At 61.3% G+C, this 22367-nt stretch overlaps 2 protein-coding genes across 6 annotated transcripts; one reads left to right on the top strand and one right to left on the bottom strand.

The window, feature by feature from the left end:
• The first annotated feature begins 859 nt into the window (after positions 1-859).
• CLCN2 (chloride voltage-gated channel 2) lies at positions 860-13808 on the top strand. The gene is made up of 24 exons (XM_062210669.1): positions 860-1056; positions 3037-3193; positions 3354-3485; positions 3806-3934; positions 4028-4161; positions 4256-4333; positions 4437-4515; positions 4620-4745; positions 4840-4924; positions 5015-5116; positions 5599-5683; positions 5851-6006; positions 6678-6747; positions 6972-7082; positions 7319-7532; positions 7803-7936; positions 8110-8282; positions 8385-8484; positions 8586-8659; positions 8820-8879; positions 8987-9025; positions 9197-9301; positions 13028-13114; positions 13248-13808. Exons 1-24 carry the CDS (start codon positions 985-987, stop codon positions 13440-13442), a joined length of 2697 nt encoding a protein of 898 aa, XP_062066653.1. The 5' UTR covers positions 860-984; the 3' UTR covers positions 13443-13808.
• FAM131A (family with sequence similarity 131 member A) lies at positions 13802-22220 on the bottom strand. Of its 5 annotated transcripts, XM_062210750.1 has the most exons (7): positions 22042-22218; positions 20847-20907; positions 19385-19527; positions 17253-17346; positions 16905-17087; positions 16655-16771; positions 13803-15455 (listed from the first exon to the last, which is right to left on the bottom strand). In XM_062210750.1, the coding sequence occupies exons 4-7, from the start codon at positions 17320-17322 to the stop codon at positions 14983-14985; spliced, it is 843 nt and encodes a 280-aa protein (XP_062066734.1). In that variant the 5' UTR covers positions 17323-17346; positions 19385-19527; positions 20847-20907; positions 22042-22218; the 3' UTR covers positions 13803-14982. The 5 variants fall into 5 exon arrangements, with proteins under 5 accessions (XP_062066721.1, XP_062066734.1, XP_062066742.1 ...); XM_062210737.1 differs by lacking the exons at positions 20847-20907; positions 22042-22218 and adding an exon at positions 20167-20830 and having other exon boundaries at positions 13802-15455; XM_062210758.1 differs by lacking the exon at positions 19385-19527 and having other exon boundaries at positions 22042-22220.
• Between the last annotated feature and the right edge of the window lie 147 nt (positions 22221-22367).

The following is a 22367-nucleotide window of genomic DNA, read 5'->3' as shown; positions in this document are numbered from 1 at the left end:
ATCACTTTCCTGTCTCTTCCTCCCAGGTGCTGGCCCCCTTCTCCCACAACCTCCCTTCCTTGGCCTCCTGCCGCCCTCCTGCACACCGCGCTCTGCGCTCGCTATCTCGAACGCTGCCCGTGCACCCAGTGCTCACCCCACCCTCTGTTCTCTCCTTCCCCGGACCCTGATAGAGAAAGCCAAACCCCAGCAGGCCGTTTCCCCAAGGCGGCGAGACGTCAGCAGCTGGGGTTTTCCTTGGGCCCTGCCAGGAGAAGCGACCTCTGCTCCCCGACGCCTGCCTTCCAGGCACTAGAACTCCCTTCCCTCGGGCCTTTCTTTCCCAGTCCCCTCTCAGCCTCCTCGCCCGCAAAATCCGGCGGGTCCGGTATTGCAGGTGCACCTCCTAAGGCTAGCCCCGAGCACGGGCAGGAGCCCAGAATGGCCCTCCGAATCCCCCGCAGAGGGGCCTTTCCAGGCCCGCCTGGGCCTCCAGTCCTCAGTTGAGAAGGCAGCTGCTTTCACGAATTAGCAGCCCTGCAGCCCCGAGCCCGAAGTCCTAAGCGCCCGGCGGCTCCGGTCCCTCTCCGCCGTGCACGGAGAGCTGTGGACCGGCTCCACGTGCCAGTGGCCCTGCCCCGCCTCGGCCGCGGGCGCCCCTCTCAGCCCCAGTCTCTGCCTGCAGGTGCGTTCCAGGCGCCCCCTGCCGCCTCTCCGGAGCCTGGGAGGCGGCCCCGTCGCAGACCCTAGCCGGGCTAGGCCGGCCCCTCCGGATGGGCTGGCGGGCGGAGCAGCGCAGAGGGCACCGCCCTCGGCCCGCCCGCCGAGGAGGGGACGGGAGCGCGAGGCCGTGCCAGCGGCGGCCGCCCGGGGCCCGCCGCACTCTGCTCTCCGCCGCCCGGGCTGCAGGGACCGGACGGGGACCGGCGCTGGCTGCGCGGGCGGAGAGCCGAGTCCAGGCCGGAGCCGGAGCCGCAGAGGGAGGCGAGAGGGCAGCGCGCCGAGATGGCGGCCCCAGCGGCCGCGGCGGTGGAGGAAGGGATGGAGCCGCGGGCGCTGCAGTATGAGCAGACCCTGGTGAGTGAAGCCAAGCACAGCCCTGAGCAGAGCGCTGGGAAGCCGCTGCTCCTGGAAGCGTGAGGGCCAGGGGGCCTACCCAAACTCTGTGCTGGCCTTGTGAGCTGGGGAAACTGAGGCCGGGGGGGGGGGGCTGCATGCTGGTTCCTGGCGGAGGACAAGGACACCAGGTGCTTGCCCCAGGCGTCCTTCCCTTCACCCTCCCACACGCTTCTTCTCTGCTGCGTCCCCCCTCACCCCCTGAGCACCCGCGCCTCAGCACCCCGTTCTCTCTCCCCAGTGCCATTCACACCCTTGAACTTTCTCAGCACTCCTGTCTCCACCATCCAAGACCCCGCCTGTGTCCCTGCCATGTGCATGGTGCTAGGCACAGAAATCAAGTGTGCAGAAAGATGAGCAGACCCGAACTCAGACGTGAAGCTTTTGGTCACTGCAGTGGGGACAGGTGGCCTGCCACCTCCTACCCCGCTCCTGGCCCCGAGGAACAGGAACTTTAGGGAGAATAGGGCAAGTAGGAATGGGTGTGGAAATTGGGACCTTTGTCCATGCTGACTCTGGGTATCCAGCCCCCACCCAGCCCCGGGGTGTCCCTTGACCTCATTAAAGGCAGGGGTCCTGGGCTGTGAGCTGACTCACAGCCACCAGGTGTTTGAGAAGTCACTTGGCCCTTTTTGTGGCAGTGGGGTGGGGGACCCAAGCCTTAGGGAAGGGAATAGGCTCTAATGGCTCCTTTTTAGCAGCTTGAGCTGGAATTTGCCCAGGAAGGTGGCTGGGAGGGGACCTCCCAAGGAAGAGAGGGCCTGGGCTGTAACTTGAGTCTGGGAGTTGCCCAGTTTTGTGATGGGACAGAATGCCTGGGAGAGGTGGCAGGGTGGGGATAGTGAGGGTCAAAGGAAGCTCTTGGGTGGGAGAAGGCAGCCCGGCACCTGGCTTGGAAGGGTCAGCCTCTCTCCCTGGTGCTCTGCTCCAGCCTCTCCTATCCCTTTGTCCTCTACTCCCACCCCTCCCTCTGCAGCTGCCTGTGCCCTCGGTTCTCTTCCTCCTCCCCACTTCTTCCCCTCTGTCTCCTCTCTCTTCTCTGTCCCTTTCTCCCTCTCATTCCCTCTATGCTCTTTGCTCTTCCCTCTCCTCACTCTATCTCTCACCCCCTTTCTCTGTCTCTATCTTTCCCTCCCTCACCCCCCCCCCATCCCCAGCCCCAACAGGAGCCCTTTGTGTCTCCAAGCTCTGCGGGTGGCAGCCGGAATCTACTCCTCCCCACCCCCCAACACGCCCAGCTTGGCAGGTCTGGCCATGGCCAGCCATCCCATCACCCCAGCATCCGCAGCCTCTGCTGTCCCACAATGTGCCGCCGCACTCAGGAGCTGAGGCCACCAGGCCCTCTTCACCCACCCAGAGAGGCTTTCCACTCCAGGCTGGGCTGGAAGGCTCATGGGGGTGGGGTGGAAAATGGGGACAAGGGGATTAGGGAGGGGGGGTTGGGGGGGAAGGAGGGGTGCAGCCGAGTTGGTCGCAGGCCAGAGGCCCAGCGGGAACGTGATAAGGATTGGGGCCGTGCCTGCTCCTGGGCCCAGCTCAGCTGCCCCCAGCTGCACGAGGCTCATTGTTGCCTGTGTGCCCTTGACCATCCCTTATTCCCTGACCTTCCCTCCTCCCACTTGGACGCCAGGCCCCGGGTTTTTCTGTCTTTTCCTCCTCTGGGGCCTTCCCTCCCACTCCTCCCCAGGCCTTCTGCCCTGGGCCTGTAAGCAGAAGACTGATTATTCTGCCACCCCCAGAGCTGTGTCCCTGTACCTTGGCTGTCCCCATCCCTCCAGCCAGGACAACCCCCACAGACTGCAATGTGCATTGTTCCCACACCCCAAGCCAGAATGGGAACTGGGGGTTCAGGAGAGGGCATCTCGTGGTGGCCTGGGGAAAGGGCACCCCCCCACTCGGCCTGTACCACCGACGCCCCCATCTCCCCCCACCATGCTCTAGATGTACGGCCGTTACACCCAGGACCTCGGGGCCTTTGCCAAAGAGGAAGCCGCTCGCATTCGCCTGGGAGGGCCTGAGCCCTGGAGGAGCCCGCCCTCCCCTCGGACTCCCCCAGAGCTCCTGGAGTATGGACAGAGCCGCTGTGCCCGATGCCGCAGTGAGCGCTGGGTTGGGTAGGGGGTCTGGCTGTGCAGTGCTGAGGGCTGGGTAGAGGGCCTGGCTGTGCAGCGCTGAGGGGGCCGGAGACCCTCAGAGCTCCCGCGGGGGAGAGAGGAGGCGGTGCAGCCTCCTCATTGCTCTTCCCTTCCTGCTGCCAGTGTGCTCTGTGCGCTGCCACAAGTTCCTGGTGTCCAGGGTTGGTGAAGACTGGATCTTCCTGGTCCTGCTGGGGCTCCTCATGGCGCTGGTCAGCTGGGCCATGGATTACGCCATCGCTGCCTGTCTGCAGGGTGAGGCCAAAGGACTGGGAACAACTCGCCTGCCCCTTCCGGGTCGCACTCATCCAATCTGTCCCGCCAGCCTGGCTGCCAATCTTCAGGCATGATCACCGCCGCCCCCTTCCCCTAGACCACAACCTCCTGTCTCCCCTCTCCCACAGACCCTCTTCCCTGGCCCGGGCTCTGTCCCCATGAAGGCCTCGTCCCTGCCCCTTGTGCACAGGCTCTGTGCAGCTTCCCTGGGCACAAGTCATCCCATCAGCGTGTCCTGGTGGCCGGGCAAGGGGTGGGTGTGTGCACTGGGGGTCCAGCAGCACGTCCTCTTCCCGCAGCTCAGCAGTGGATGTCCCGGGGCCTGAACACCAACCTCCTGCTCCAGTACCTGGCCTGGGTCACCTACCCCGTCGTCCTCATCACTTTCTCCGCCGGATTCACACAGATCCTGGCCCCTCAGGCTGTGGGTACGACAGGAGGGGTGGACAGACAGGGAGGACGGAGGCAGGGTCTCCCAACACGGACACAGCAGATGACTTCCAGGGCTGTGCCCTCTTCAGGGTCCGGCATCCCCGAGATGAAAACCATCTTACGGGGAGTGGTGCTGAAAGAATACCTCACCCTCAAGACCTTCGTAGCCAAGGTCATCGGGCTGACCTGTGCCTTGGGCAGTGGGATGCCGCTGGGCAAAGAGGTGACTGCCCAGTGGGTTAGGGAGGAGGAAGCTGCTGGGCCAAGGTCAAGGCAGGCCCCTTTCCAACTCACCACCGACCCCACCCCACCCCCAGGGCCCTTTTGTGCATATTGCCAGCATGTGCGCTGCCCTTCTCAGCAAGTTCCTCTCCCTCTTTGGGGGCATCTATGAGGTGAGGGAGGCCCCTGGGGACTGGGGTTTGGCGCGGGGCGGGGGGGGGGGGGGCGCTGCTGAGCCTCTGGCTGACTCCCGCCTGCTGCCCCCGCTCCTGCCAGAACGAGTCGCGGAACACAGAGATGCTGGCTGCCGCCTGTGCCGTGGGCGTGGGCTGCTGCTTCGCCGCCCCCATCGGAGGTAGGCGGGGCTCCCCGCGCTCCCCGCAGCGCCGCCCCAGCCACCCTGGGCCCCTGCCTCCTGGTCCGGGGTTCCAGCGGCACTGTCCCCTGGCCCCCTCGCAGGCGTCCTGTTCAGCATTGAGGTCACCTCCACCTTCTTCGCCGTGCGCAACTACTGGCGCGGCTTTTTCGCCGCCACCTTCAGCGCCTTCATCTTCAGGGTCTTGGCCGTCTGGAACCGGGACGAAGGTGGGAACTCCTGAGGGAGCATGGGAGCTCAAGACGGCTCCAACGCGGTGCCCCCGGGGCTCGGCCCACACCTCGCTGCTTCTCTCCCCTTCAGAGACCATCACCGCACTCTTCAAAACCCGATTCCGGCTCGACTTCCCCTTCGACCTGCAAGAGCTGCCGGCCTTTGCGGTGATTGGGTGAGGGCCGCGAGGGGCTGGGGGTGCCTCAGAGAAGGGCGCTCCCCGTGAGAAGACCCCCTTTTGCCCTGGCACTTCTTCTGTCCCCAGAATCGCTAGTGGCTTCGGAGGAGCCCTCTTTGTCTACCTGAACCGGAAGATCGTGCAGGTGATGAGGAAGCAGAAGACCATCAATCGCTTCCTCATGCGAAAGTGAGTCGGTCCCAGGCTCTAGGCCGGGCGGCTTGGGGTCCGGGTGGCTTGGTGTCCAGGCGAGGGCCTCGGTAGGCTGGCAGACAGTGAGTGACAGCCGAGACCTGGCAGCCCTAGGAGACCTGATTTCCATCGCGGCCAACCGAACCTCTGGTCACCTTCATGCGGGACCCCAGCTTCCCCCCACCCTGCGTCACACAGAGAGGCAGACAGCGCCCCTCAGCTGGGCCTTCTGAGAGCCATGACGCAGTCTCAGCTCAGAGGTGTGCAGGACAGGGCCTGGCCACGCAGAGCTCTGCTCTCACTGCCCACTAACGGGATCGCTGGCCACAGAAAGGCCTGTGCGTCTGCCAGTGCCCCAGTGCTTGCCTGTGAGTGCCGAGGCCTTGCTCCCACCCTGGGCCTGAGGCGCGCGTGGGCCCCTGGCTCATCCCTGGGAGGCACGCCACCCAGGGGTGACGCTGTGACACCCACTTCTGCAGACGCCTGCTCTTCCCAGCCCTGGTCACCCTGCTCATCTCCACTCTGACCTTCCCTCCTGGCTTTGGACAGTTCATGGCTGGACAGGTAACCCCGGGCAGAGACGGGATTTGCCCGTTCCCTGGGTCACTCTCCTTCGAAAGCCCGCACACTGCCGCAGCATGACTGCGGGGTGCTTGGTTCCCTGTGGGTTCCTTTGGGTCCCTTCTCTACATCGACTCTGTTCCCAGCCTAAGGTACCCTGCTCACCTTAGCTCTCACAGAAGGAAACACTGGTCACCCTGTTTGACAACCGGACCTGGGTCCGCCAGGGCCTGGTGGAGGAGCTCGAACCGCCCAGCACCTCACAGGCCTGGAGCCCGCCTCGCGCCAACGTCTTCCTCACCCTGGTCATCTTCATCCTCATGAAGGTGAGGTCCCCGCTGATGTTGCTGGCGTCCACGGAGGCTTGTAAGCTGCCAGGCACTGCTCCCAGCACTTGCCCTGTGTTAACTCCTCCGGGCCTCCCAGCCATGCTGTGAGGATGGTGCTGTTATGATCCCCATTTTAACAAATGGGAAGCAGAAGCAAGTAGAGGTTAAGTCGTTGGCCCAGCATCACACGGCTGGGGGCAGGCATTTAGCCTAGGGTCCAGATGCCCGCCTCCCATGTCAGGGTGCCTGGATTCCACCCCTGCCTCCAGTCCCCACTAATGCAGCCCCCCTGGGAAGCAGGGGTGATGGCCTTAGTGGCTGGACTGAGCCCCTGTTACTGGCTTTGGCCCTAGCCAGGGGCCCTGACGGCATTTGGCAACTCTCTCTGTCCTCTATCAATCAATCAGTAAAAATTTTAAAGGTCTGTCTCTCTTTACCTCTCAACTAACACTGTTTTTAAAAAGGCATACAATGTCACAATCTATAAAAACACAAAAACATTGCGCAGCTAGTCAGCAGAGTGAGAACTTGAACCCAAGCCATGCGATTCGAGTCCCTTACCACCCTGCACCTGGGGAGGGTCCTGGGCTAGCTGAGAAGCATGTGCGGACCTCAACAGCGAGGTCGCGCCCCGGGAGGCGTCCTGCTGACCCTGTGCTGCCCTGCAGTTCTGGATGTCTGCGCTGGCCACCACCATCCCAGTGCCCTGTGGGGCCTTCATGCCTGTGTTCGTCATTGGTGAGTTTTTGGCTGCCTGCACTCCCACTTTGCAGCCCCCACTGCCCCCTCTCTGCCCAGGAGCGGGTTTTGGTCCAGCCCTAGCCCAAACCCCCATCCCCTAGGGTTGTCCCCTGCACTGAATGACCCACCGGCCCCTCCCCCACCCTCTGACCCTCTCTCTTCCTAGTGCCCCCGCCCTCCCCCTCCACCACCTCTTTCTCTTCCCACCCCCCTCCTTGAAGGAGCAGCATTCGGGCGACTGGTGGGAGAGAGCATGGCTGCCTGGTTCCCTGATGGGATTCACACAGACAGCAGTACTTACAGGATCGTGCCCGGGGGCTATGCTGTGGTGGGTGAGTGCCTGGAACTGCCGCTGCCTTGCACAACCTGGCTGGGCCACCAGGGCTGGGCCTCTGGTGCCCCCTGCTGGCCAAAGCCAGACTTACCGCAGATGCTGCCACGCCATCCCCAGGAGGGTACTAGCTAGCCCTCAGGGACCCACACCCCCACCCCTAGGTCTGCCTGTGGTGGGGAGGGTCTTTTGGGGCCTCCTGGGCACCTTGAGGTAATTGAAGGTGGCTGTCCGCAGGGGCGGCTGCACTGGCGGGAGCAGTGACACACACAGTGTCCACGGCCGTGATCGTGTTTGAGCTCACGGGCCAAATCGCCCACATCCTGCCCGTCATGATCGCTGTCATCCTGGCTAACGCCGTTGCACAGAGCCTGCAGCCCTCCCTCTACGACAGCATCATCCGAATCAAGAAGCTCCCCTATCTGCCTGAGCTGGGCTGGGGCCGCCACCAGTATGCAGGGCTGGGTGCCGGGGAGGGGGTGTGAGTGAGGGGCAGAAGGCGTGCTGGGGTCCCCTATCCCCACCAAGCCAAGGCAGCTGAGCGAGCAGCCTCCTTGTACCGCCTGCAGCCGATCAGGAAAAAGAGTGGGAGCACTCCCTGACCCCGGCCCTTAGCATCAGCCCCCCTGGGTCCTGGGATCTTCTATAGTGCTGGGATGGGAGTATTCAGGGCCACTCTCATTTTGCTGACCACAGATCCTGTGCCCTTCTCTGCCTGCAGGCAGTACCGCGTGCGAGTGGAAGACATCATGGTGCGGGATGTTCCCCATGTGGCGCTCAGCTGCACCTTCCGGGACCTGCGGCTGGCACTGCACAGGACCAAGGGCCGCACGCTGGCCCTGGTGGAGTCTCCTGGTGAGGCCAGGAGGGGGCCCAGGTGCTAGGGGCATCTCCCAGCATCGCTGCTCAGGAAGGGGCAGGGAGCTCGGGGCCCGTAAGGGAACGGGCCAGCACTCGCGGGGCAGGGTTCCCCTTGGGGGTGGGCGCCTCTCCGCAGCCCCTGAGTCCTCCCCACCTGCTCTGTGCAGAGTCTATGATCCTCCTGGGTTCCATTGAGCGCACGCAGGTGGTGGCGCTGCTGGCCGCCCAGCTGAGCCCAGCCCGCCGGCGGCAGTCCAAGCAGAAGCGCAGGGTAGCCCACACTTCTCCACCATCCTGTCAGGAGAGTCCCCCTAGCCCTGAGACTTCCGTCTGCTTCCAGGTGAGGGAGAAGCCCCAGGGCCACACGGGCTTCCTGGGGAGGGCCGTACAGAGGGTGGCTGGGGGCCCCTGCAGCCTCACCAGCCCCTCTCCCCGCACACAGGTGAAGGCCGAGGACGCCCAGGGGGAGCCTCACAAGCCCCTAAAGCCTGCTCTCAAAAGGGGGTGCAGCAACCCCATGAACCTCGGGGAGAGTCCCACAGGTGAGCACTCGCCCCTCCTTGCCAGATCCCGGGGTGGAAGTGGGGCGGTGGCTCTCCCAGCCGGGAGTCACTGCCAGGGCCACCTGCGTTTGGGAACACAGGGCACGTGGAGTCGGCCGGCATCGCGCTCAGGAGCCTCTTCTGTGGCAGTCCCCCTCCAGAGGCCACGTCAGAAGTGAGTGAGCCCCCTCCCGGCCTGCCATTCCTCGCGCCCGCCTCCTTCTGCCCTCCCCCGGCACCCACACTTCCCCCCAACCCCTTCCCTACAACCTCAACTCCTCTCTCTTTCTCTCCACCCCACCCCTCACCCCACCCCCCGCTTTGGCCTACCCAAGTCGGAGAAGTCAGAATCCAGTGAGAAGCGCAAATCGAAGCGGGTCCGAATCTCCCTGGCAGTAAGCACGCCCCTTCCTGCCTCTCAGGAGCAGTGGACAGGGAGGCCCAGGGTCCAGGCTGGGGTCCCCAGGTCAGGGGCGTGCTCACTTGCTTCCCTCTGTCCTAGAGTGACTCGGACCTGGAAGGTGAAATGAGCCCGGAGGAGGTAAGGCACAGCTGGACTCTGGACCCTCCTTCTCCCTGGGTGTGTTCAGTCATCACCTTGGCTGCTGTCCCCATGGGAGGGACCAGGAGTAGGAAAAAGGGCAGGCCAGCTTTCGGATAAGGTAGCAGCCGTGGGCACCTGCTCCTTCCCACGTGTGGTCTCTTCCCCCAGATTCTGGAGTGGGAGGAGCAGCAGCTAGATGAACCTGTGAACTTCAGTGACTGCAAGATTGACCCTGCCCCCTTCCAGCTGGTGGAGAGGACCTCTTTGCACAAGGTAGGGCCAGCAGCGTGGCTGGTGGCTGGCCTGGGCTCTCAGGAGGACAGGGCGGGGATCCGGGTCCCCCAACAAGCTTGGACTCGGGCCAGTAGGGAAGGGAGGAAGGAGATCGAGAGAATGGCCCTTTGCCTTTGCAGAGATGTTTTTCAGACACAGTACTTTGAAGGCTAGGAGGCTGCGAGCCAGGACCCCTTAGCCTCATCCTGCTCTGTGCTGGAGCCAGGCATCTTTTTTTTCCCCCTGCTCAGCCTGGCCCCCCTGGGAACTCTGGACCAAAGCAGCAACAAAGCCAGGGCTGGAGCTGGGTGCATGCCAGAAGGCCCGGCCAGGGTCAGAGCGAGGCGGGAGGCTGCCAGCGCCCAGCCAGTCCGAGTTGCCCACGCTGAAAGAAATGGGTGAGAAATGGGCAGGATAGGAAAATCCAATAAACAAGCTAACCAACATGCAGGCAGGGTGGGGAGACTGCAGGGAAGAGATAAACAAAGATGAGAAACACCCAGTAGGGGGTTGGAATGTCAGACCCCAGAAAGTTTCAACTTCATGTGGGCCCAAGAAAAACTGATAGGAACAAAGGCAGATAGCTCAGCAGAAGGGCAAAACGGGCTCCAGGAAGGGAGAGGAAGTGAGGCCAGCCAGGCCAGCGGTGGTGAGGCAGGCACCAGGGAAGCCGGGTTCTCTGTGGAGGGCTGCTTCCAGGGCAGAGGCACAGGCAAGCTTCCAGGGGAAGGCGGCAAATGCGGGACAGCCCGGCAAGCTGGCAGGATGGCTCCTGGGACCGGCAAAGCCGGGGGGGGGGGGGGGGCTTAGCTCAATGTTGGGCAATCTCAAGGTGCAAGCCTGCACCAGGAGGCAGGAGGCAGGTGAACACTCTGAAAGCCAGGTGCTGAGCCGTCGGGTTGACACGAGCTGTGCCCAAGCCGGCAGAGTGAAGTCAGGCAGAAGCCCAGACAGGAAGGACAAAAATGAAATAAAAAAGCAGGAGGTGACAAGGACTTTCTAGGCCTTCAATGGAGACCTCAGGTCAAAGATGGAGACCTCAGGGAACCACAGTGCAGGTGCAGGAAAAATGGAGACGCACACGCTGGGCTGGTATTTAGAGTCCTTCTTCCCAGGACTGCTAAATGCATTTCCACCACACCGTCTCACTTCATCCTGCAGCCTCCCCCGGGGCGATGCGCAAGGCAGCAGTGCATGCTCGTGAGGTGTCGGGCACTTTGCTAAGCTCCTCACGTGTTTGACTTAAGGCTCACAAGCGCATGAGGAGAAGATGGACATTGTGATATTCCAGCTCTTGGTGATGAGGAAATGGATAAAGAAGTTAAGAAGCTGCGCCAGATCACACCACTAGTAACCAGCAAAACTGGGCCTGGGAGCCTGGATGATCTGCCCCGACACATGATGGGCTTTTTTTTTTTTTGACAGGCAGAGTTAGCCAGTGAGAGAGAGAGAGAGACAGAAAGGTCTTAACCACTTTACATATGGGGAAACTGAGGCGTGCAGTGAGGACGCCGTTTGCCCGAGTCAGGATAGCGGTCAGGCCCAGAACCCCGAGTTCCTGGCTCCGCTCCCAGGATGCTTTGAGAAAGCCATGTTGTCCCTTTCCCGGTCAGCTCACTGTTCCCAAGCCCAGGCCCTGGCCTTCCAATGGGGTAATCTGGTGTCTAATTAAATTAAGATGAGAAAGAAAAAAGTCGCTGTTTGTTACAAGCCTAAAAATCAGAGGAGGAGACGAAGCCTTTAAGGAACCCACCAAGGAAAGCACCGAGAACTGGAAGTGATGAGAACATGAAAGATTAGAATTCAGAACGTCCTTGCTGGCCTGAGCCATCACCAAGCAGCAGCCCATTCAGAGAGGAGACGGGCTGTACGGGCGCCATTCAGGGACCCGTGCACCAGCCCATGCCTCGTCCATCCAGCGGCTACCCACGCAGAGGCCACGGCTACAGCAGCTGAACCCAAACCCTGCCTCTGCCACATGCCAGCTGGCTAGGTAACCTTGGCACATGTCCTAGCCTCTGCTGTATCTCAACAGTGGGATCACACCTCGGGATTTTCTGAGGATTAGGGAACCTGAAACACGTGAAGCACTTAGAGTCATGCCTGGCACGCAGTCAGCCCCCAGCCGGTGTCAGGAGTGACGGCCACCCCGCGTCCTGAGAGAGGACCAAGGGCCACTCGCGGAGGCGGCATAATGAACAGCTGACGGGTGACGTGATGGGGGTTTTCCAGAACAGGCTGAAGCCCCTGTCCTGGGGGAACCGTGAGGCTGCAAGTGTAGGAAAACAGCCCGCACGTTCCGAAATAGCCTGAGACGGCTCGGTGACTGCTAGGGACAAGGGGTTTACTACCTAAAAGGCAAATTGCCTGCCAGAAACTCACCATGATTAAGATTGTGGAGAAACAGAATTTCCAAGGGAACTACTTGGGAGAAGATGGAAGGGATTATTTGACTGCCAGGAGGCAAGGCTAAGGGATTTTTTTAAATGGGAAACCTCATAATAAAGACATTTCTCCCTGAAGTTGGACAAACTAGGAATGAACGTTAAGCTGTAGCGTGTAGGATTCAAGCTGCATATGAGGAGCAACTTGGCTAACCACGTGGTCATGCTGTTACAGATATTGAAGGAACACAGCTTATTCTCAAACTGAACTTCTTGTTCCTTCTTATAAATACTTTCATGCCTTGGATGGAGAACCTTAGGAAAGTTCTAGAAATCCCTTCCTAAGAATTCCAAAGTATTAAAATGAGTTTTGAGTAACTGGTACTCAAGAACCAGGATTATTACTGCTCATCTTGATTCACGTATTAAGCTGAGAGGCTTACAAGCAAACTCAGAGCAGAGTGATCATGATCAGCCGAAAATTCCAGGAACTGCTGAGTCAGGACAGTATTTTTCAAGACATCTGGCCCGAGAAAATCTACTTTGAGAGCAAGGGGAACTGGCTGACAACTTCTGAACCTTTGGTGATTACACTGGAAAGCTAGAGGGCCCACAGCAAGAAAAACATGGGCGAGGGGGCTGACTGGCCTGCATGCTATAGCCCTGTGTGCACACACACACACACACACACCCAGGCCCTAGGGTGCTGCTGGGACTCCAGAAGAGGCAAACAGTGAGAGCAAGCGAGAGCGCACTTCAGGCCAGCCAAGCCCAGTGTTACATACAACCAAGGAGAGGAGATCGCGGAAGTGGCCAGCTAGAGGGCAGATGGAAGCAGGCGTCATCCACGAGGGCCATTGGTAGGGGGTGGGGGGTAGAAACTTGCTCCATGACTAAGGGGGCACCTGCAGGAGAGGCCTGGGCAGAGCTGACGACCCACCCAGAACCCCAGAGCAAGCCACCACTGAGCCTCATGCTGCTGTTCATACAGAATGGCTGTACCTATTGCTGCTGTTCATACAGAATGGTGTACCTATTCAAGACAGTGCTGAAACTGAATAATGTGAGACAGCACGGAGCCCAGCCAGGCATTAGATTTCATATTTGAGCAAGCGCTCTCAACTGCATCCTTCTAACATGCCAGGAAGATTCCTCTGTCTCATCAACATAAGGATTCTATCAAGTTTCTGAGGCCTGGGGACACAGAAGGATTCTTTATTATTTTCCCTCTAGCAGTCCTGTCCCCTCCTCTGCCATCTGTGGCGCCCCTAGTCCTGGGCCCCCTGGGACGGATCGCTGCCCGGCCACATCAAGCCCATTGTGCTTTCTCCCTCCTCCACAGACTCACACCATCTTCTCGCTGCTGGGAGTGGACCACGCGTACGTCACCAGCATCGGCAGGCTCATTGGAATCGTTACACTAAAGGAGGTAAGAGGACAGTGGCCTTAGAAGCCACTTCCAAAAAAAGGCAGGGGAGCTTATGCTCAGCTCACCTAAGGAGAGTGCCAGGGAGGAAGCTGGGAGTCCTGAGTCCAGACACCTGCCCCTCTCACCTTTCCAGCTCCGGAAGGCCATTGAGGGCTCTGTCACAGCACAGGGCGTGAAGGTCCGGCCGCCCCTCGCCAGCTTCCGAGACAGTGCTACCAGCAGCAGTGACACAGAGACCACCGAGGTGCACGCGCTTTGGGGACCCCGCTCCCGCCATGGCCTCCCCCGGGAGGGCAGTCCTTCCGACAGCGACGACAAGTGCCAGTGAGCCCCCGCGTGGGCTGTGGCTGTCAGGCCAGGTTGTATAGCTCTCCCACGCCTCCTCCTGCCCTGGGAAAGCAGAACACAGCCACAGCCACAGCCCCACCTCCACGTCCAGACCCAGCCTGCCAATGTCTCCCAGAGCTCATCCCACCTGGAAACACCCAGCACCTCCTGCAGCAGGTGTCCCAAGGGCAAGATCAGCACTGCCCTGGTAGCATGGGGTCACTTGACCCCCACGACCCCGTTGAGGGGAAAGGGATAGAACTAAGATGGGTTTATACTGGAACCTCCAATGACCAGATGTATATAGAGATTTACAAAGATTTTTATATTAATTTAATAAAACAAATTCTTAAATAGAACAAAATAAACACCTAATGAGCCACTTATATAGAGAATGCTTGTGCCCGCTGGCTCTTGTTCTTACCATGGGCCCTCTTACCTGCCAGTGTCTACAAGGCTCCCAATTCTGCAGCTGGCCCCCTCCCCACAGCCATAAGAATCCAGAGTCCGGTGTCCTTGGGAGGCCAAATCTGCCACTGCTTGGTCATGAACACCTTGGCTGGGGAGGGGGCCCCCAGGACCGTAGCTTTGGCCTTTGCCAAAGCCAAGGAAGGCACTACCCCCTTCCCTCCCCGAGGAGAGTCACTCAGCTGGCACAATTCTAGCCCCACGGGCATCCGCCAATGATGACCTGGCCACCCCTGAGGCCTCCTTGTGGCCCTCCCTGGAAGGACACGGAAGCCACAGCTCTGCATCAACCAGAACCACCCCTGCCTCCAGCTCCACCCTGTAGATAACACTGCTGCTCACACATCCCAGGAGCAACTGGGAGAGGGCCCAGGCCCACCGGGGAAGCCGGGAGAAGGGCGGAGGATACATGCATTCGTTCCTAATCCAACGCCTCCCCGAGAAGATCCCACGGAAAGAACAGACCCACAACCCTGTCTTCTGGGAAAAACGGTTTAGAGCCGACGGAGAGGGGAAACACGGCGGGAGCCCAGCTGGACGAGGGGCCCTGGGGGACGGCTCAGCCCCTGCTCCCTGCTCCGGCAGGGCGGAAGCCAGCCCCCCGGGTGGGGTGATTCTATCAAGCACTGCACATGGACTCGGAGGTGAGAAGCAGAGAAGAGAGAGGCACAGGGACAGTGGCGGAGGTGGCCAGGCTCCCTCCCACTCCACCCCCACACAGCCCAGTCACAATAAGCCCCTTAGGGGTTCACATCATCCGAGGAGGAAATGTGTGTGTGGCGTTTTTGACTTAAGGACATGTACATCACTGTGTGCCACAGCTGTAGCCATGCCCCAGGGGCCCCGGGCAACCCCCGGCAAACCCCAGTAGTGGGGGCAGGACATGCGCCCCCAGCCTGGCCCTTGCCGCCTCTCCAAACACTTTCATGCAAGACACACAACGGAGAAGTGAGTGCTCCCAGGAGCTCTCTGGGCTGCAGAGCCGCTGAGAGCCCGGAGCCCACAGCTGGACATGGAGGCTCTGCCCCTAGCAGTGGCCAGGGGCCCCGGGCCACCACCCGGCACGATTTGGGTCACTGTTCCTCCGGCTCTGCCTCGTCCTCCTCTAAGGACACCACCCCGGAGGAGGCCACATCAGAGGCTTGCCGCTGCCGGTCCCAGCTGCCCGCCGGCGGGGGGCAGAGCGGCTGGCAGTCCTTGTAGGGGTCTGGCTCCTCGGCGGGAGAAAGGCAGGACTCCGTGAGGGGCGAGTTGTAGAGCGAGTCCTGGGCCTCCAACGGGCCCAGGCTGCGGAAGGCACTTTCCCGGCTGGGGGGCAGTTTGGCAAGGAGCAGCTCGTCGCCCAGCAGCTGGGAGGCCAGCCGGGCCGGGGAGCCCAGCAAGCCGTCCTCCAGGCTGCACAGACTAGAGCACAGCGTGTCTGGGGACACGGTCTGCGAGCAGTCGCTCTCGGGCTCCACAGAGCCCTGCCGCACAGGCCGGGAGAATCGGCGGCCGGTGAAGAGGTCCTGGAGGTGGGGCCCGAAGGGCAGCTGCCCAGCCAAGTCTGCGAAGGGGAGAGAAAAGAAGACAGCCCTGCTGCTGCCACTCCAATCAGCCTCCTTGGAGCCCACTGCCCTCCATCCCTGCCAGAGCGCTGGGGGCAGTGAACAGGAGCAAGTTAGCCCTGGGCAAGTCACAGCTGTCTGATGCTTAGTTTCCCTAATGGTGAAGCGGGGATTCTAATAATCTCATGGAGCTGCTTGGCAAACAAGGCAGGCCTGCAGTCCACGGTCAACAACCGCAAGGCCACTGCACTCCCCAAGGGGAGCCTTGTCCAAAGCAGGGAGTGAGGGCTGAAACCCAGCCCACTCCCTGCTCACCAAGCAGCACGGCCAGGGAGAGAGGTGCCTGCTTAGAATTTACACAGAGATTCCACATGCACTAGTAGCGGCCTTGGATAAATGTTAGCTATTCTCCTTCTCCCAGGGGGTCAGAGCAGGCCTGGAACTCCATCAAACAAAAGCGCTCATAGTATAGGGTTCCATCTTGGCCTCGGGACCACAGCAGCAGTCTCTGGCCTGTCCCCGCGTATTCCCCACGTTAGAGAAATGGCTATTTAGCTGGAGGAATGGAAGCTGCTGGGGGGCCATCTTCAAGGGGGAGGGGTGGAGCCCAGAAGCGACAGAGGAAGTCGGACCTGCAGTCCAGGGCCTTGGAGATGAAAGGAGGCCGAGCCCAGCCGCACAGCCCCTGCGGGGGCCCTCTCTGCAAACGCTGGCCCACAGAAAGGCCCACAGACTGGAATGCAAGGATGCTGAGCTGGAGCCAGCCGGGCCCTGTGGGTGGTTCCAGGCCCAGCATGTCTTCCTGTTTGCTTGGGGCCGCAGCCCTGCGCGGTGCTGTGCGGCTGCACAGCGGCTCATCTGTCCCGCCACAGCCAGCCAGAAGGCCGCCCCTCGGAGGAGAGGGCCAGGGCAGACCCTTCCAAGGACGTGGCCGCCCAGAACGGATGGCTGAAATCTCAGGGTGGCTTTCTTTTTCCCCCTTGAGGACTGTGAAGTCCACACACACAGAGAAGGCTCAGCACTGTAGCACAGGAGCCACTCTACTGCCAACTGCTGAGCTCTCGGCCATGAGCGTGGACAGCCCTCCTAAGCCCCGGCGATGCCAAGATGGCCTGGACACGGACTTCAGGCATTCTGGGTATGGCTCTGAATGATTCACAAGGCCTACGTGGCGGCATGAGCATGCGCTGTCTCTTACCTGTGTCAGTTCCCCCAGCAAAATCCTCATCATAGGAGTCATCAGTGGAGTCCTCGCCATCCACCGAAGACCATGCCCGGAGCTTGGCTTCTGCGATGGCAAATTGCTCAGCCACTCCTGTCAGGGGACACAGGATTCCCGAGCAGAGAGGGTGAGCTAGGAGACTCCGGGCCCCATGCAGGACCCAAGGAGACGAGCGAGAGCAGCCCTAGGATGAGTGTATGGTCGGCCCCCTTCTCCCACCACCTACCTGCTGCGAAGCGAGCCTCTTGTTCGCCCTCACTGAGGTCCGAGTAAGAGGAAAAGGCCGATTCCAGGGCAGCAGGTGAGTCACTCGGCTTGCTCCAGCCCTTCCACTCGATGAGGTGAGCCACTCGGCCCTGGGCCATGGCGGTAGGCTTGGTCACGTGATCCTTCACCACCTGGGAAATGCCTGGAGGTGCGGTGAGAGAGGAGAAGCCTGGTGAGGGCCCGGGCCAGAGCGTGCCTGGGCAGGGGAGTGAAAGGGTGGCAGTTGTGGGGGACAAGGGGCGGGAAGGGGAGACTCCAGCAAGCACTCCCAGCACAGCCTCAGGGGGCACGGGAGGCAGGTGCATACCATGCAGGGAAGATCTGGCCAGCGCAGCAATCTCCTGGATCGTGAGGGCTCTCCGGGACTTGGGCAGCATCGCGACTGTGTCTCCAACATTCACCTTAGGTGACGCCGTGAGAGAAGGTCAGCGCTTCTCTACAGCGCCCCCACCCCCACATCCAAAATCCACCCAGGGTGTCGGGGCAGATGAGAGCTGGGAAGAGATGCCGGGACAGCAGAGATGTCCTAGAGAGACTGCTAGAACCAGTAAGAGGGCAAGAAGCTAGAACCACCAAACCAGGGAGCAAGGGAAACTGAGGAAGGCCCAAAGGGGCAGAAGTGCGGTCAAGCCTCCAGCAGCCCCCTCCCCGAGGGCAAGGCAGAGCAGAGGAAGGGAGAAACGCATGCCACCGAGGATTTCCTAAGGCCCCTTCCATCTGCTTCTCTCCCCCTCTCAGTCTCCAGCCCCACATTCTAGCTGTTCCTAGAGCACCCACAGGAGCCACAAACTGAGCATGACCAAGCTCAAACCCAACCCCCCCACTCCACTCCTGCTTGCTTCCCCACTTCCTACTTTGTATCGCCCACCCTTCTCACATCCAGCTCAGCCCCAAGCCTCAGCATCGCCATCCACTCTCCCCTAAGCTGTCCTTGCCCAAATCTGTGGCTACACTTAGTGATCCCCACACTGCCTCTGCTACTGCTCCCACCACCACTGCCAGTGCTCCAGCCCTCGGTGCCCCTGCCCAGAGCAGCAGGGGGTGGGCACTCAACCTCCCCCAACTATGCATTTCCTCTCTCAGCATGGCTGGCTAGCTCTTCCGTATCACTCCAATGAAGGGTGAGGCATCTCCCCCTCAGAGGAGGCTTCTGGGGCCCCATCAGTGCTCCACCCTCTGTCTCTGTGAATGGACCCCGTTCTGGCCCTGAATCTCAGTGTGCAACTACGGTCACTTTTGTGTGTTTCCTGCTCCTGCCTGGTATCCCACACTGGTCTCGAGCTCTCCGAGGCATCTGGTGTGTTGTGGTCACTGCTGCACCCCAGCGTTTAGCACAGCATCTCATACAGAGGAAATTTCCCCGGATGCATAAGCCAAATGAGGCAAAGCAGCGGCAATAACTCTCCTGAAGTGCAGCTGACCACAGCGTGGCTTTCAGATAGCTTTCCTGGGCTCCCCCACTGTCCTCTGAGGTTGGCACAGGCTTCTGACCCAGGCACGGAAGGCCCCCCTCGGTGAGGGCCCTGCCTCCTTCGGGCCTCCCTTGGACCCTCTTGATTGGCTCTGCCCCCACCTCTGCACCTCCCTTCCCTCAGCCTCCCTCTGGGCCAAGAATGCCACCCTGCCTGCCAAAACGCTGCCTGCGTGCAAGGCCTGCCCCAGGCTCCGGCTCCGGGGATCCTCACTCTCAGATCACCGTCGCCCTCTCTTCCCTAGCACCTCCTCCCTGGCATCACCCTTGTATCTATTCCTCCTGAGGGAGCTCAGGATGGCAGGATCCAGTGGACCGCCCAAAGCTCCACCCTGCACCTGGCTCAGTGCCTCTTGACCAGCTCCAGCCAAGGCTGCCCTCCCTCAATGAAGCCGAGGCACTGCCTAGCTTTCCTCTGTCCTGTCCCCACCCCTCAAAAGCCAGCCTCCACCTGCCCGGGACCCCAGGCCCACCCTCTGCCCCGCCCCTTCAGTACCTGGCCACAGAGGCCCCCCCGGGGTGGCGCCGGTAGCTGCCAGCCAGGCCGGGGGGAGGAGCCCCTGCTGGGTGTTTCCTGACTCGCCCTGCCTCTCCCCCCCTACACTCCCCCCAGACGCCGCCATCCGTGCCCAAGCAGCTCCGCGCAGCTGTGGCTCTGGCCCAGAGAAAAAGTGTATGTCTCCCTGGCAACCCATCACCATGCAACAGGGTCTCCCGGGATACGGCCCGGGATGCGCTGACGTCAGCGCCGAAGGCGTGAGCGAGCCCGCCCGCTGGCACAGTGCCGAGTGAAGCAGACCGGCGCGGGGGCGGCCTTGTGGCCCCGCCAGCCGGATAGCGCCTCCGCTCGCAGGAACAGGGAGCCCGGAGCAGGCTGGCAAGGCGGGGGCGGGGGACACAGCTCCCCTTCATATAGATGTGGCCTCCCCCCCCCCCCCGCCAACATGGTGGGGGTGGGGGCCCAGCACCTCTGGCAAGTCCTGGCTGTCCACGGAGGAAGGGCGGGAGGACCGACTCCAGCCTCGGAGGGTCCGAGCAGATCCCAAGGAGGAGAGAGAGAGGCCCCGAGGAAGTTCGATCCACTCCACAGCCCACGCAGGGTCCGAGGCCACTGAGGGGTAGGGGGAGAGACTGTTCAGCTGGGCCCCTGTGCCCAAGGTCCTCGCTTCCATCCAGTGCTGCCCGGTTGCTTCTCCTCACTCCTCCCCAACCTCCCAGAACACAGCAACCACCTGGTTGTTGCCCCTCAACTCCGAAAGCCCCTTTGCGGCAGGTCGACCCTGGCCAGGGCTGGCCACCGCGGGGGACCGTTTTGTGGCAGCCCACTCAATGGCCATCTTCCTTCGCCACAAAGATTTTGCCGTCAGGACGCTAGGTGAAACCCCAATGTTGATGAAATTCTGACTCTTCTTTAGCTTTTCAGCCTACCCGTTGCTCGTGGACAGCACACTGAATTTTTCCATCACCGACTGCCCCCCCCCCCCCCCGCAGCCATCCTGACCCCTCACAAGCTTGCGGCGTTGCTTCTTCCCTCTTGCCAGCCTTAGCTGGTCCCTAGTTCCTTACTCTTCTTTCTGATCTTCACCCCTGTCCCCGAAAGTCTTCTCCTGATGCCCTCTCTGGCCCCAGCCTGGTCCCCTCTGTCGCGGGCTAGTATCTGAACCAGAGTAATTTTCCTCTTGCCACCTGAGCACCCTACTTCTCAGCTGCCCGCCACCTCCCAGATCACATCTGCGGTCCCTGGTCTCACCTCTGCGACTTGTCTGACAAGTCCATCGTCCTCCGGGCCCTTCGCGCTGCCACAGAAACATTTTGCCCAGCACAGAAATCATAGGCATGCTGGCTGTGTTGATGCGGAGAACCGAAAGCCCAGAACTGCTCCAGGCTCAGCTCCCAGTTCTATTCCTGTTTTGGCTCCGGATGCTGAGCCAGTCCCCTCCCCACTTGGAACTTGTGCCTAGTCACATAAGGAGAACACTCCTGCCTCATGGCTTTGAGGAGGTGGGAGTGCCAGGGGCCCAGCAGAGCTCTCTGGAGCTTGGCGAACTGAGGCCCGTCCCCTAGACAGTGCCAACAGGCAATGTACATCAAGACTGACCTTTAGGGCCGGCGCTGTGGCTCAATAGGCTAGCCTCCACCTTGCGGTGCCGGCACACCGGGTTCTAGTCCCAGTCGGGACTAGATCCTGTCCCGGTTGCCCCTCTTCCAGGCCAGCTCTCTGCTGTGGCCTGGGAGTGCAGTGGAGGATGGCCCAAGTGCTTGGGCCCTGCACCCCATGGGAGACCAGGATAAGTACCTGGCTCCTGCCTTCAGACCAGCGCAGCACGCCGGCCGCGGCAGCCATTGGAGGGTGAACCAACGGCAAAGGAAGACCTTTCTCTCTGTCTCTCTCACTGTCCACCCTGTCAAAAAAAAAAAAAAAAGACTGACCTTTAGCTGGAGCGGCCGTCTCTGTCCCTGAGCCTCAGCCAGCTGGTGGTCCCCAGAAATGCTACCAACCGGAAGGAACACAGGAGGTTACAGGCCATGTAATCAGAGCTGCTTAGGCCAGTCCTGGGGTCAACCAACCTCTCCCCTGACTACAGGAGGGCATGACTTCCTGAACTCCAAGCCTTGGCAGGCTAGAGGGATCAGAGCAGCCTGCTGCTTCTCAACTTCAAAAGCCACGAGGTTTACTTAGGACTACAAATCCCAGAATTCCTCAAAGGAAGTACAAATCTCAACCAGTCTTAGCTCCAAAGAACCTCAGGTAGCAACCACAGCAAGGCCTGAGACTGACCACCTGCCCTGAGAGTCCAGGACCCACTCCAAACCCAGTCTTTGACATCACAAATCCCTCCGTGGCCTTAGGCTGAGAGAAATCTGTGAGCCGAGGAATCTGGGACTGAGTGCAGGCCCCAGCCAGCATCACCGTCCAAGGGAACCAAGGCCCAAGCAGGGGTCAGCAGCTGTGGGAAGGAAGCCCTGATTGGCCTCGCTCTGGACTCCTCCTTCCATCCACAGGGTAGGGTGGTTTGTTCTTGCCAGGGCTAGGGAAGAGGTGAGCAGGTGCTCACAGGTGCTCTGCATGGGGCCTCAGTACCCTGGTAACCAGCTGGCTCTTGAGGAGGGACCAAGTGTTGGGAGGACATGGGGATTGGGCGCTTTGGCCAGTGTCTGTGGGCCTCCTCCTGACGAGGACGGAGTCACAGTTGTGAAGAGGTAGGCTGCCGGCACAGGGCCACTCCCAGGTCGGGAGAAGAGAAGCCAAGGCAAAGGGGAGTGAGTATGTGGGCATGCAAGGCCGCTCACCATGGGTTTGGGGGGGAGGGGGACGGCATCAGTTTGACTAGCCCCTCCCCAGGCTGTGCGTCTCCCGCCACCCTCAGCAGCAGGAACACGGCGGTGAGACCACGGGACCGCCCTGCAAAGCCCAGAAGCAGGCAGGCCATGGGAGCGAACCCGAGTCGGCTTAGCCCCCTCCCCTCTCATTCCCACTCCATCCCGTTGCCTGGCCCGCCTCCCCGGTACTGGCTCCTCCCTCTCGCGACACCGGCCCCTTCCCCAAGGCCCCCACCCACCCAAGGCCCGCGCACCAGGCGACCGCAGCGCGACTCCCCAACTGTGCCCAGCCTCCGCCTCTTACCCTGACCCGCGGGGCTCCGAGAGCCGATACAGCCCATGGCCGGGCAACCAGACACGCTAACCCGCGCTTGGGGCCCGGGCCATCGCCTTGCAGGGTCGGGCCGCGGCCGACACCAGGGAGGGGACAGCCCTTGAGAGGGGAGGGGGTGGGAGCCGCGCGTCCGCCGCCGCTCCCGGGAGAGGGAACCGGGCCGGTGACGTAAGTGCGGGGGCGTGGCCGCCCCGCGTCACCACCCCAGAACAGGCGGGGCCAGGCTAACGTCACGGCCACGCAGAGGAAGTCTAGGGCCGAGTTTGGAAAATGCCTGTCTGCTCCCTGGCCACTGA

Source organism: Lepus europaeus, chromosome 2 (genome assembly GCF_033115175.1).
Source record: "Lepus europaeus isolate LE1 chromosome 2, mLepTim1.pri, whole genome shotgun sequence".
Classification (NCBI taxonomy): domain Eukaryota; kingdom Metazoa; phylum Chordata; class Mammalia; order Lagomorpha; family Leporidae; genus Lepus; species Lepus europaeus.
The sequence above is the reverse complement of the archived record's forward strand: the minus strand, read 5'-3'. Positions and strand labels throughout refer to the sequence as shown.